This window comes from Camelus bactrianus, chromosome 18 (assembly GCF_048773025.1).
Source record: "Camelus bactrianus isolate YW-2024 breed Bactrian camel chromosome 18, ASM4877302v1, whole genome shotgun sequence".
Taxonomy (NCBI): Eukaryota; Metazoa; Chordata; class Mammalia; order Artiodactyla; family Camelidae; genus Camelus; species Camelus bactrianus.
In genome coordinates this window covers 26,823,815-26,837,996 of record NC_133556.1, presented here as the reverse complement: position 1 = coordinate 26,837,996, position 14,182 = coordinate 26,823,815, and the positions used below count along the sequence as shown (strand labels likewise).

Below are 14,182 nucleotides of genomic sequence, written 5' to 3'. Positions count from 1 at the left end.
CATCAAGATGGCTCCGGCAGGGTGGCACCAAGGACCTCCTAAAGTCAGCGGGTGCATATCAGCGCTCACCTTCAGGCACTGACTCTTCCTTCTTGATCCCTGCAGACCTGAAGGAGGCTTTGGGGTTCTCCACCGACTTCCCTCCAGGGCTCCTCGGCCTCCTCCCAACCTATAAGCACGGTGATTGGTGTTCTGGAGACTAGATCTCAGCCCTTTTCTGCCCAGCCACTTCCAAGGTTTACGGTCTGTCAGTCTGCAGCCTCAGTCCAGGCATCCCTTCTGTCCCTTCTGCAACCAAACCTGTGTGTCCAGCTGCCTCCAGGACCTTGACCCTGGGTATCTCATGATCATCAGCAGCACAGGTGGTGAAGGGAAGTGTCCTCCTATTGTCCCCTATGTCTGAAGGCTACACCACATAAGCAGAAACCCAGAGCCAACCTCAACGCCGCCCCACCTGTCCCTACATCCTGTCAGCTGTCAGTGCCACCAGGGCCACCCTGCCTAGTTTTCTTTTTTTAGTATCAGCTTTATTGAGATATAATCCACATACCATACAATTCACCTACTCAAGTGTATGATACAATGGCTATTAGTATATTCAGAGTAGGGCATCTGTCACCACTGTCTTATTCCAGAACATTTCATCACCCCAAAAAGAAACCCCAGACCCATTAGCAATCACTGCCTCTGCCAGTTTCTTTCCCTGTGTGCTAAGGCTGATGGGGTTCCTTCCTCCGGTGCCAGGAGAATTGGGGGAATCCAGGTGTCTTGATCTGCTCAGGCTGCCATAATATACAACGGATGTTGATTTCTTAGTTCTGGAGGCTGAAAGTCTGAGATCAGGGTGTGGGCATGTCTGGGTTCTGTGAGAGCACTTTTCCTAGTTTACAGTCAGCCACCTTCTTACTGGGTCTTTACAAGGGGGGCAGAAGAAGGGTTGGCCTAGCTAACTTTCTGGCCTCTTCTTATAAGGCACTAACCCATCATGAGGGCTCCACCCTGACCTAAACACCTCCCAAAGACCCCACCTGTTTATACTGTCATACTGGGATTAGGGTTTCAATGTGTGAGTTTGCAGGGGACATACACATTCAGTCCATAGCACCAGCAGGGCACCCATAAAGTAAAGAAGACCCTTAGTCAGTCGTTGGATTAATAAACATCCCCATCCCTGGGGCCCTGAGTCACCTAGAGCCCCAGCCACTTACCTTTGTGATCACCGCAGCTTCCAGTGTCCCCTCTCTGCAATCCGTCCCCATGATAACCGAGGGCTTTTTCTAAAATTTAACCCCGTCACACAACACCTGCCCCAGGTGTCTTCTCCCTGGTGCTCATGTCAGGTATGAATGACTACCTGGTTCAAGGACCAGAAGCCAGATGTACCCCAGGGGGTCTCTGGAGACCAAGAACAGGGCAGCTGCATCCTCACCACAGCTCCTCAGAGCTCAGCCTCTCCCAGCTGCCCACCCCACTGTCCCCCTGAGGGCTCCAAGGGCACTAGAAGGGCCCCTCAGCTTCCTCCCATCAGAAAAAAAGACAAGACTCTGGTTGCTGGAGGGGCTGTTCAGGGGAGTTGGACCTCATTTGAGAGAGGAATTTGTCCAAGTAAGAGATGGTGGTGGCCAGACTAGGGTGGCAACAAAGATGGAAAAGGGACAAGAAATAATTAAGAGATGTTATGAGTTGAATTGTGCCCTCCCAAATTCATGTGCTGAAATCCTAACCCCCAGTACCTCAGAATATGACTTTCTTTGGAAAGAGGTCATTGCAGATGTAATGAGTTCAGATGGGGTCATACTGGAGTAGGATGGGGCCCAAATCCAATATGATTGATGTCCTTATAAAAAGAAGAAGTTTGGACACAAACTCACACAGGGAGAACACCACATGCAGATGAAGGCAGAGACTGTGGTGACTGGTGACCTCTACAAGCCAAGGAATGCCGATGATGGCCAACAAGTCACCAGAAACTAAGTGAGAGGTGTCAAACATTCCCTCTCCCAGCTCTCAGAAGGAACCAGCCCTGGAGAGAACTGGATAACGGTGGGAAGGTGTATTAGTCAAGGTAAATTGTGTCAGCTGCTGTAACAACCAAACCCCCAATCTCAGTGGCTTAAGACTCCACTCATGTAGAGTCATATGCTGATACTTCCGGTTGGTGGCACCTTTTACAAGGTCACTTGGGAATCAGGCTCCTTCCACCCTCCTCTAGGCCCTAGGAATCTCCTCCATTCAGTTGGTGAGTGAAGGAGACAGAAACTGAGACTGTTGAGGCCAGACCTAGCAGGGGTCTACATAAGCTTTCCAAACTTCAGCTCCTGGGGATCTTGTTAAACACAGGTTCTGATGAAGGAGGTCTGGGGTAGGGTGTGAGAGTCTGCATTTCTAACAAGCTCCCATGTGATGCTAATGTTGGTCCAGACCCTTGCTTTAAGTATTGAGGAGTGAGAGACATCACTCCTGCCCATGCTCGGTTGGCCAGAACTCACTCCTGTGGTCACTCCAAATGCAAGGGAAGCAGGGAAATGAAGTTCAGCTGTTTGTGCAGAAGCTGGAGGAACAAGGTGAGTAAACAATCAGGGGGTAGGCAAGGGCCAGATAGTAAGGACCCAGCCTTCCCACAACAATGGTACCATTGCAGGGGAAAGACTGGGGGGTGGGGTGGAGTCTTGACTGGGACTGTGGGCCTCTCAGCAGGGCAGCCTTTCTGAACTCCCGGGAGTTGAGAGTGGTGAGGGTGAGAGCCCAGGCCTTCCTTAGCTGGAGTGAGCCACCTGGGCCTAGAGCTTGCAGTGCAGCTACTGTCCCTCATCTTGGTGCCTGAGTCCTGGAACTGAGATCCCCATCCATCTCACCCAAGATTCCTTTTGCAGGAGACCCGGCCGGGCAATGGGGGCCCAAAGTGCAATGCACCAGATGGACAGTCCCTTTTGGTTCACCCTCCTGCCAGCAAAGGGGTTAGTTCTTCCTCTAGTCCCTCCACTGACCCTCATTCTGCACCCTGGTGGTCCTTGTCCTCACCTTGCCCTTTCTTCAGGTGACCCTTGGAAATGAGGTTCCCCATGCACCCCCATCACCCAGGCCATGGCCCAGGCTTGCCACCCCAGGATGCTCTCCATGGGCCAGAATCTAGGAGGAAGCCATGCCAGGGCAGCCCCAGAACTCACACGTGGAGGGGAAAAGGGGGCCAGTTCGATGGGCTTTACTGTTCCCTCCTTAGGTGGGGTGTCAGGTGGGTTCTCCCAGCTGGACTAGCCTGTGCAGGTGAGACTCCCAGTCCCGTGCTCAGCAGAGGTGGGAAACTGGGAGGCGATCGAGCACCAGCCTGGCAGCTGAGAGGGCTCCCCCAAGAGGCAGCTAGGGCTCTGGCTTCCAATCTCAGCAAGCCAACTCCTTAGAAAGCTCTCGCTGCGTGACACAAGCACCCCTCCCCCAAATCCATGCAGGAAGCACTAACTTCGATGGGCGGTCTTCGCGGGTCCCTTCACCACCACCGGCACCTGAGCCCCCTATCTGGGGCGGGGCGCGGGTACTGACAGGACGGGGACAGGTCCTTTTAGGCTGGACAGCCTAGTAGGGGCCTTGTGAGGGGGTTGGGAGGCTGGGCTGAGGGGCAAGACATCTAGGCGGGGCAGGGTTGCTCTGGGCCCCCAGCCACCACCCATCTCCTTCCCGGGCCCCCGCCCCCGCCCTCCCACGCACCTGCGCTGGCCTCCCCCCAAGCCCTGGGGGCAGCCGGCGGGCGCTGCTGGGAGATCAGAGGACTCAGAGGAGTCGGGCCCAGGGGGAGGGGGCGGGGAATTTCCCCCCACGCCTGCCTGGGCCTGCTACCCTCCCCCTCCCCCTCCAGGTGGGGGACATCGCTGGGGAATTCCACCGAGCTGCGATGTGGCTCCGGCGAGCCTGGGCTGGGGGTCCTAGGGGGAGGAGGAGAGAAGAGGACAGGCTGGGACCAGGGGCACAGCTGCCTTCCTCCCCAGACACCAGCTGCCCCTGCCTGTCCAGGACTGAGCGTCCACCATTCCAGCCTGTCAGGCGGGTGCGGGGGCAGGGAGTGGCACTTCCTCAGGCCAGAGGCGTCGGGACCTGGGGAGGGAAGGGCTGGAGGATCTGAGTGAGGGTGTGCGTATGAGCACCTCACAATGATGGGTGACTGAGTGGGAGTGCGTGCGTGCACTTCATTCAAGAGTGTCTGTGAGTTGGAGACTCCAGGGTGTCCCGGGGGTGCATGGCCTCGGAAGAGGGTCCTCCCCTATTACAGTCCTGTCCACCAGCCTGGCCGGTCCTTCTCCACACGCTCCCACTAGAATCTTCACCAACCCTGAGAAGGGGAGGGGCAGGGAGGCGCGCGCCGGGACACGGAGGGTCCCGGAGATGGGGGCGGGCGTGGGAGGCGTCTGGACCTGCTGCCTCCGCTCCAGTCTCGGGCGGGGCTTCCCGGCCTTGAGGGGGGGGTGGGGAGGGGGGGGTGGGGAGGGAGGGACCCAGGGGGAGGGACGCGCGGAGGGACGCGAGGGGGGCAGGAGACAGCGCGTTAGAGACCTGGACGAGGGAGGCTCAGAGCGAGGCGCAGCTGGTGGGGGCGGTGTGGAAGCCGAGGCACGACCCAGAGCAAGGAGAGGGAGAGACGGAGAACGCCCCTGGCCCGAGACACCCCACCCCCGCCTCCCTTGGGGAGACTCCCAGTAGGGACCTGGGCAGAGAGACGCCTTCAAGGGCCAAAAACCCTGGGAGGCAAATACCCCTGGGAGATATTTCCCCCGCCCCAGACTGAGAGCGCCTCCCAGAGTGAGATCAGGGCAGACAGTCAGAAGACGACGCCCCCCAGGTCTCCAGGGAGGCTTCGGAGCGACCCCAGAGGCGACAGCGCCGTGTGAGGGCCAGGAAGACCTCTCCTTGGTTGGGGGCGATGGGGACACGGGCCTCGCATGGCCTCCTCTTCCTACTCTTCCTCCCGCTGCTGCGGCCACGCGGGGCCTCAGCGGGGAGCCTGCATAGCCCAGGTGAGTCCCAGCCCGGCGACTGGGCCGTGGTCACCACTCCCTCCTCGGCCTCCGCGCCTAGAAACCCCAGTCCCGAGGCTGAGGAGGGGACAGAGCAGGTGGTGGAAGCAGCTGAGCAGCCGAGGGCCCCGTGGGCGCCAGAGACACTGGCTGGGGAGTCGGGCGGGAGTTGGCGTCGGAGGGTGGGGTGAGGATGCCGGGAGAGGGTCCGGACCTCCCCAGGCCCCGCTGTTGCGGTGCAGGCCTGTCCGAGTGCTTCCAGGTGAATGGCGCCGACTACCGCGGTTACCAGAACCGCACGGGCCCACGCGGGGCAGGCCGGCCATGCCTCTTCTGGGACCAGACGAAGCAGCACAGCTACAGCAGCGCCAGCGACCCCCAGGGCCGCTGGGGGCTGGGCGCGCACAACTTCTGCCGGTGAGGGGCGGTCTAGGGGCGGGGCTTTCTCTGGGGCGGGGCCGGGTGCATCCTTGCAGGCGTTGGCCCGGGGCCTTGGCGTAGGCGGAGCGGGGGTCTCCGTTGGGTGGGCAGAGGGGGCCACCTCGAGGGCCTGAGGGCGGATCCTAAACGAGGAGTAGGGCCTGGCGGGCGCTGAGGACGTAGCAGGGCTCTCAGAACACTTTCCGACCCGGGTCGGGCCTTAGGAACTTAACTTCTGAAAAGCGTCTGGTCAGGCCTGGGCACTCAAGGGGCCCATGAGGGCGGGGCTTAGTCAGGGGGCAAACTCCCGAGTGAGGGGACGGGCTCTTGGCGTACAGCTTCTTTGAGAGGCATCTACTTGCGGTGACAGAGGGATCGGGGGTTCAGAGCCACAGCTGCGGTCTGAAGCGGCACGGACCGAGCTGAGCAGGAGAACACCTCCCTCCTGAGCCGCAAAGGTTAGGGCTCATCACTTCTGCTTTAAAGCAGTGTTCCAAGACAAGGGACTGACAGAGGCATATGGCTGGGTGGGGAACGAACACTACAAATGGCTTCAAAGTCTTCATATATGACGTCCAAGCAACAGTTGAAGACCTAAAATCAGCACACGAGGTCCCTTTAATGACTTCCCACCATCTACTCGGCAGTTGACATCCGTTCTGGTGGGGCAAATCAGAATTTAACACACAAGGTGACCATTTTGCAAATAAGCTGTGTGTCAGGACCTGGAATTTGTGGTTCTTGGGATGGTAGGATCCCAACAGTTTCTCCCCTAACAGTAACCCAGACGGTGACGTGCAGCCATGGTGCTACGTGGCCGAGACGGAGGAGGGCATCTACTGGCGCTACTGCGATATCCCCACGTGTCATAGTGAGTGGAGCCGGATGGGCAAGGGTGGGAGCGCCTGGCTGCCTGGGCAGAGTTCGCTTTTGGAGGCACCACAGGGAGCTTGACTCTGCTGCCCCCTCAGTGCCTGGGTACCTGGGCTGCTTCGTGGACTCGGGGGCACCCCCGGCCCTCAGCGGCCCCAGCGGCACCTCAACAAAGCTAACAGTCCAGGTGTGCCTTCGCTTCTGCCGCATGAAGGGCTACCAGGTACTGCCCACCTGCCCAGACCAGTGACCCCTGACCTTGACCTCGGGATCCAAATCAACTTCCATCTCTGACGCCAAACCTTGACACTGATTTCTGAACCTCCAGCCCGATTCCTACTTCTGACCCCATCCCTGGCTCCCACCACCCTACCCCCACCCCAGCCCCTGTCTCTGGGGTCACCTAGTCTGTGCTCCCAGTTAGCGGGCGTGGAAGCTGGCTATGCCTGTTTCTGTGGCTCCGAAAGCGACCTGGCCCGGGGACGCCCGGCCCCGGCCACCGACTGTGACCAGATCTGCTTCGGCCACCCGGGCCAGCTGTGCGGCGGCGATGGGCGACTAGGCATCTATGAAGGTGAGGAGTGAGCTGTGATGAGGGGCGTGGGAGAGGGGAAGAGTCTGGGTGAGACTCAGACGGCGATGCCACGATAGGGGGTGCAATCTGGTAAGGGAAGGCGGTAGGTTGGGGGCGGGGCCTGATTAAGGGATTGGGTTGAGGACCGGGTCCGAAAAAGAGACTGGTCTGAACCCGGGGGGCAGGGCTCTGGGACTGAGGGCGGGACCTGAGGAAGGAATTAATTGTTTGAAGGTGAGACTTAAGGGGATTAATGGTTTGACCGCTGGGCCTTGGGAAGGGGTTGGACAGGCTGGAGGAGAGGACCCGACTGAACTTGGAGGGGCGGGGTCCGAAGACGCGTCTGGTCTGGCGGAGGCGGGGCCTAGATGGGAAGAGCCCCGCCCCGCCCCGTGAAGGAGCCCGCTGGTCTCCGGGTTCTGACCGCCGGCCCCGCCCACAGTGTCCGTAGGCTCCTGCCAGGGAAACTGGACAGCACCTCAGGGCGTCATCTACTCCCCGGACTTCCCGGACGAGTACGGGCCAGACCGGAACTGCAGCTGGGCTCTGGGCCCGCCGGGCGCCGCTCTGGAACTCACCTTCCGCCTCTTCGAGCTGGCCGACCCGCCTGACCGGCTGGAGCTGCGCGACGCGGCCTCAGGCAGCCTGCTCCGCGCCTTCGACGGCGCCCGCCCTCCACCGACCGGGCCTTTGCGCCTGCGCACCGCCGCGCTGCTGCTCACCTTCCGCAGCGACGCACGCGGCCACGCGCAGGGCTTCGCACTCACCTACCGCGGTGAGGCCCTGCCCTGTCCCCCCTCGGCCCACTCCCCTGCCAGCCTGCCTCACACCCCTCTCTGCAGGACTGCAGGACGCGGACGACTACCCGGCTCCCTCCAAGGGCTCGGCCCAGACCCCTGAAGCATCCCTCGAAGGGGCCAACGTGAGCTGCAGCCCCCGGCCTGGGGCTCCAGAGGCCGCGACTGGAGGTGAGACGCGCGTAGGAGGTGGAAGGGACTTTGGGAAACAGCACCTTTCAAGCCCTGTTCTCACCACAATTGTGTGCCCGCAGCCCAGGTCTTCTCGACGGTGACGGCCATTTCAGTGATGCTGTTGCTGCTGCTGTCGCTACTGCGCCTGCTGCGCCGACGGTGCGCGATCTGGGGCAGGACCTGAGGGCAGACCCGCTGGGCTCCTGACGTCCTGGTGCCCCTGGGCGTGGGGGTCTGGTGGGAATCTGGGGCCCACGAGGGGAACGGGGCTGGAAGGAATTCCTGGGTTATTGAGGGACAAGGCCTTGGGTCCACACAGGGAATCATGCGTGGGATCACAGGCGAAGCAAGGTGCTGGAGGTGGTGACATTGGTTGGTGGTTTGGCTGACGTCTGCTCCCTCTCTAGGAGCTGCCTGCTGGCTCCAGGTAAAGGACCCCCAGCCTTGGGGCCTTCCCGGAGCTTGGCGAGAAGTTGGGCTGTTTGGTATCGCCGGCCTCGAGGTGTGGCCCTGCCCTGTCCTCCCGGGGACCCCCAGGTTGAGAGTCTAGCTGTGAGTTACCGGCCTCTGAGTGCCTCCAGCCAGAGTTCTCTGCGCTCGCTCATCTCTGCTCTCTGACTTGGGACTCCTGGGGTCCAGTGGACCCTTCTACAGTGTGATGGACTCCTGAGACCCTATGCCATACTTTCTACCTTGGCCTTCCGCCCTTTTGAGGGCAGTTCGCCCTTTAGTCACCTCGGGGAGGCCAGACGTGGGACAGAAAGCATCTGGTGCTATTTTGGGAACTTGGCGTGACCCTCACGGTCCAGATGGTCCAGGCCAAAGGGCAAGAGGAATCCAGCTCCCCTTCTCATAGACCTGGATACAGGGGTCTTTGAGCCCCTCTTGGGGTGGTCCTGGACTGCTGCCCACAGTGAAATGTGAGAGGTCAACAAAAATGGTCAAAAGACCAGCCATAGACTTTGAATAAAGGACGTATTTTGGTACAGCCTTGCTCGGCAAATTCTTACGTGTAGGAGGTGCTATGTCAATGAGCTATTGTGCCAAGGTTGGTTGTGTGCATGCAAATTAAGGACATTCCAGGCAAAGAGTTTTGTGTAGCCGCCTGGAATGCAGAGGACTGAGGAACTGCGGGAGGCGGAAGTTTGAGTGGGCGGGGTCCGGGAGGAAGTGGAGGTGGGTTATGAGCAGAGTTAGGCAGAAGAAGGGATGCCTTCCTGGGCCCGAAGTAGGATGAACCCTGTTGTGGACTAACCTTTTCCCCCAGGCCTCCTGCCCTCCCTCTTCCCCAATGTTTCCTGCCTGTCCTGGGCGGGGCCAAAAGTGCATCTTGGCTTTAACAGAGAGCGGATTTGACCTGGTCCAAGCTCGAAGAAGCCTGGGCCAAAGTGCAGGGACTCACTGGAGGGCACCAAGCACGTCAGACACAGCATAGAGGCCTGGGCATCTCAGCCTTGCTGAGCTCCAGGGAAGGTGGGCAGGTGGAGAGATCACCTGTGGAGTGGGGGTGCACCAACTTTAGACCTGACCTGTCCGCACGTCCCTGGCTGGCAGCACCTTGGACAGAGTGTGAGCTGTGGGGTGGGGTTGGGTGGCAGGGCTGTGCCCAAGAGGGTAAGTGCCCAAGGGCGAGTTGACCTGGTGGGTCGGGTGAAAGCTTGGGTGCTCACTGCGAGGGGACACGAGACACCAGGGTCACTCTGGTGGAGCTGAGGCAGGAGGGGAGGGGGGAGGGCACAGCCACTCAAGGAATGACAGCAATTTAACACCAAAATGGTGGAAGATTCACCAAAATGGTGGAAGATTCAACTCCCAGTTGGCCTTGAGGAATAAGAGGTTTGACTTCTAGTAGACCTTGAGCTTCATTATATGCTCACTGTAACAGCATGATAAATAACATGCCCATAGGCGTCATGACAGTCCTAAGGCTAACTTCAAAAGGCCAAAGAACGGGCGGTGGCCCAATTCCTGGGAATCCCAGCCTCTTCCCCAGGGTAGTTGGAACGGTCCCACCTGTAGGCGTGTGAAGCTACTGAGCCCATAAAAACTGGTAACACCACACCTAGCGCCCTTTTTTCACTTCCCCCTCTTTGGAGACGGCCTGCATTGTCTGTGGAGTGTGTACCTACTTATACTTTAACCCTGAGCAACCAATTCCCACACCTCTTTCCTTGCCTTTCTCTTGCCTTACACCCTATGCAGTGTGTATCTCTCTAAATAAATTTACCTTTACTCAACTGTGGCTTGCACTTGAATTCTTCCCTGGGGGAAGCCAAGGACCCACACTTGGTGGGGCACATCCCAGGGGCTCATCCGAGACCTGGGACATGGCCATCCTCACAACCCACATCCGTTTTCCTGCATCATCTTTGGCGCTCAACATCGGACATTTACATAAACAAGCAGGGCTCAAAGGGCATAGTCTTGACCTGCCTATTGGGCTACAGCTCCCCTGTAGGAGGGTGGCAGGGGGTTTCTCCCATGCTGTGCAGATTCAAGTAGCCCTTAGGTGGCGTCTGATGCTGCCTACAGGATCTGGCAGAGGTCAGCTCTCTAGCCATGAAGGAGCCCACCGAGCCCAAGGCTTTTCTCCTCCAGATCTTTTTTCATTCTCCTATCACTCTATCACTTCAGACTTGAGAAGATCCACCAAGGCAACCACTCGGACATCCAAATTAAGACCACGTGGCAAGTAATTGGCAACCTGATTGGGTGAGCTTCCCCTCCGTGGCTCTTTGAGCCCAGTTCCACCTCTCTACATGGTGTTGATCTGGTTCCGGGATGCTGGAACTGCAAAAGAGGGCCCAAATTAGGGGACTCTGGGAGTTCCCCTTAAGAAATTTGTGGCCCGGCCCTCCCTGAGTGCCCTCGGGGCATAAGCCTCATTGCATCCATAGGCAGGAGTTGGAGGCAGGCACTCCCCTTGTGGATCGCAAGTTTAACACTCCTGGGTGGGGCCCCAGGTTTAAGCACCCCTGAGCAAACGTTGCCGGTGAATGCTCGCTTCATGGGTCGCAGGTTATAGTACCCCTGAGTGGGAATCACAGGCAGATACTCCCTTAGTGGGCCTACAGATCTCTGGTCTAAGAAGCACTGTGGCTATAGCATTCCCTTTTCGTTCTAGATTTCCACCTTTCGATGCTATTTGTTTCTCTTTCACAAAAGGTAATTTGCTTAGTTCACTCAGGACCTAGGTCTCCTCCTTCCCTCTAAAAGATTTAGAACCTGGGGCTCTAGTCACCTTTTCTCCCTTTGGCCGTTGCTCCTTTCCTTGACTAGTCCAAAGGAGCCACCTCAGGCTCACGGACAGGATATTCTAACCAAAATGGGGACAACTACAAGTATCCCAAAGGACTCCCCGTTAGGACACATATTAATTGGAAAAAGTTTTAAAAGAATAGTTTGAAGAAAAAGGAATTAATTTTCCTTTGCAATACTGCATGGCCCCTATACAAACTACGGGACCAAGAGGTCTGACCAAAGAATGAATCATTAAATTACAACACCATGTTGCAGCTAGGCCTGTTTTGTAAAAGAGGAGGTAAACGGGGTCGGGGTAGGGAGTCCCATATGTCTAAATGTTCCTGACCCTATCCGAAGACCCAGTTCTAGGGAACTCCTTCCTGGTATGCCTGGCTCATGTGCCCTTCAAAACATCTCCCCCAGTGGGATCTCAAAGTTTCAGATAACTCTTTATGGGTCCACCTCCGAGGCCCACAGCCAGGAACTTTTACCCCCCTTGACTCTGAGGCGGGATAGTCTTCTTCCCAATCATCTACCCCTAAGGCCCCTCTGGGCAGCTGGGGTCCCCAGATGAATCAGCTCATGGATCTGGCGTTTAAAGTATTTAACAATAGAGACAGGGCTAAAGAGGCAAAAAGGATTCAGGGACAACAGTGAAAGGCACAATTCTTAGCAGCAGCCTTAATCCCTGTACCACCTTGGGGTTACCCTCCACAAAGACCCATGGCGAGGACAGGATCTAGAATGCCTGGATCAGAGCCACTGTCTCGTCAAAAGGGGGCCTGTTTTAAGTGCAGCCAGGAAGGCCACTGGAAAAACGAATACCTTCTGTATGGGAAAAGTCCATTGGGACCCTGCCCCACGTGCAAAAAGGCCACTGGAAGTGGGACTGCCCCCAGTCTCGAAGAGGGGTTGGGGCTCCCAAACCAATGATGGCTGAGATGACTGAAGACTGACGAGACCCTCCCTGGCTCCCACAGGATACCTGGTCTTTTCTCTGGAGGAGTCTCAGGTAACACTTGATGTGGCAAGTAGAAAGTTGTCTTCTTACTAGAAGCGGGGGCTGCCTACTCTGATTTCCCTGGACCCTTATCCCCCTCTCGTATGTAATAACAAGGATTGACGGAAAGCCCCAAACCAAGTGATCTACTCCCCCCTTCTTTAGTGGCCTACTAGAAAATTTTACCTTTGCACATCAGTTTCTGCTCATGCCTTAGTGCCCCATCCCATTGTGGGAAGGGATTTACTCACTAAATTCCAGACAGTAATACAATTTGGAGACCCTTATGAAGAAGGCACCCACCAAGAAAAATGACTGCTCTTAGCCTTGAGAACCCACATCAATACTAAACCAGGAGAGGTCTCCCTTCCACCCCATATTGTTTCTCAAGTGAACCCTGCTGTCTGGGAAACTGAGATCTCCGACAGATCTACTATTGTCAGGTTCTCATTAGAAATGGGACCACACGAGGCTATAGGCAAGCCTCTTCAAATCAAGGGCCAAACCAAGAGCCCTAATTAAAAAACTTCTCAAACACAGGAAGGCTCCCCAAAAGTGTTCATAAATAGATGGCCAAATGGGAAGCCATCGGTTGGACTAAACTGATCATAGCTGATATTCAGGGCCCAATAAAATTTTTTTTGGAAAAGACTTCCCTAAGCTAAATGAGGAAAAACAAAACTGTCTTTGTTTTACAAATCTAGTCTTTACAGGACTAGAGGTGTGGCTCCAAAAATGATGCAAAGCCCACCAATACTTCTACCACTCCCAAAACCTCCCCTATGTATTTATCTTAAGAGACAAGTACTAAAGGTTTTTTTTGTTTGTTTGTTTGTTTGTTTGTTTGTTTTTTTCTGGCCTTAAAGAAACAAAGTCTTTCTAGGAGAAACTTGCCTTCCTATGCCTTTGAGATACAAACATTCTACCTTGTCTTCTCCAGGAACTCTGATCTCACCAGCTTTTTAAAATGCAAATCTCAAAAAAAAAGGGGAAATAAATAACTTGGAACTTAATTTGCTAAGAACAAGTAAAAATTTTGTCTCTTTTTCATAAATATTAGTAAAAAGGCTTAGCCATCTAGACAGGCAACTTTGATTTGTTCTATCTGCCAAAAACCGAGTTTAAATCCAACCTCTTTTGTAGCCAATGGGTTTAACTTTGTTATATCTGATTCATAACAAAGTTTTTAAAATAAAAACTATAAGGTGTCTGGTTTATATGTCATAAATGTATGGTATTGGCAAAATTAAATGGTAAAAGAGCTCTTTAATTGGCTTAAGAAAATTAAGTACTTATATAAATACTCAAACATAAAGAAACTGGCCAAAAGAAATTTCAGGTTCACATTATATAATAAGTATTCAGTACTGGTATTGGTATCGATGCTAGCTTAAGCTTGTTGGCTTAATTAATACAAATATGTCTTTAGAAACATCAGTGTTAAGTATAATACTTCTGTTGTGTAAGGCTTACTAGAGGTCAAGTAAGACTATTATGTCTGTAACAAATTTGTCAACGAGAAAAGTAACTCAATGTAAAAAGAAACTTTCAAAAAAGTAACAAAATAAGAGATTTGGGGTAAACTCCATAGGAGCTTTGTTTGGGAAATATCTACCTAAAATTGTCTCTCCTCAACTTTTGGTACTTAAAATTTGAAACTAATTTAAAAATTGTCATTACAGACTATTGAACTAAATTAAAATTTTCACTGTCTGTGTCATTTACAAAGTATTAAAACATTAATTGCTGGGCAGGTCTAGGCTTATCTACCTTTGCCTTATGGGGGAAAAAAACTAAAACATAAGTTTCTGATGCAGAAAAACAGATGTGGGGTGTGAGGGCCGTGTCCCAGATCTCGGTTGAGCCCCTGGGATGTGCCCCACCAAGTGCAGGTCCTTGGCTTCCCACAGGAAAGAAATCAAGTGGGAGCCACAGTTGAGTAAAGGTAGATTTATTTAGAGAGATACACACTGCATAGAGTGGAAGGCAAGAGAAAGGCAAGGAAAGAGGTATGGGAATTGGTTGCTCAGGTAAAGTATAAGTAGGTACACACTCCATAGACAGTGCGGGCCATCTCCAAAGAGGAGGGAGTGAAAAG

General features: G+C 55.0%; 1 protein-coding gene across 3 annotated transcripts; it reads left to right on the top strand.

The window, feature by feature from the left end:
- The first annotated feature begins 4,528 nt into the window (after nt 1-4,528).
- On the top strand, nt 4,529-8,829 carry KREMEN2 (kringle containing transmembrane protein 2). 3 transcript variants are annotated; one of them, XM_010949852.3, is made up of 9 exons: nt 4,529-5,003; nt 5,246-5,420; nt 6,203-6,294; nt 6,395-6,519; nt 6,717-6,870; nt 7,313-7,645; nt 7,713-7,838; nt 7,922-8,000; nt 8,249-8,829. In XM_010949852.3, the coding sequence occupies exons 1-9, from the start codon at nt 4,910-4,912 to the stop codon at nt 8,457-8,459; spliced, it is 1,389 nt and encodes a 462-aa protein (XP_010948154.2). In that variant the 5' UTR covers nt 4,529-4,909; the 3' UTR covers nt 8,460-8,829. The 3 variants fall into 3 exon arrangements, with proteins under 3 accessions (XP_010948154.2, XP_074202558.1, XP_045368645.2); XM_074346457.1 differs by having other exon boundaries at nt 7,927-8,000; nt 8,249-8,406; XM_045512689.2 differs by lacking the exon at nt 7,922-8,000.
- Nucleotides 8,830-14,182: the final 5,353 nt, after the last annotated feature.

Coding starts and splice junctions, on each gene's coding strand:
- KREMEN2 (XM_010949852.3), top strand. CDS start 4,910: ATGGGGACACGGGCCTCGCATGGCCTCCTCTTCCTACTCTTCCTCCCG. Junction 6,295..6,394: donor CGATATCCCCACGTGTCATA/GTGAGTGGAGCC, acceptor CTGCCCCCTCAG/TGCCTGGGTACCTGGGCTGC. Junction 8,001..8,248: donor CTGCGCCTGCTGCGCCGACG/GTGCGCGATCTG, acceptor CTCCCTCTCTAG/GAGCTGCCTGCTGGCTCCAG.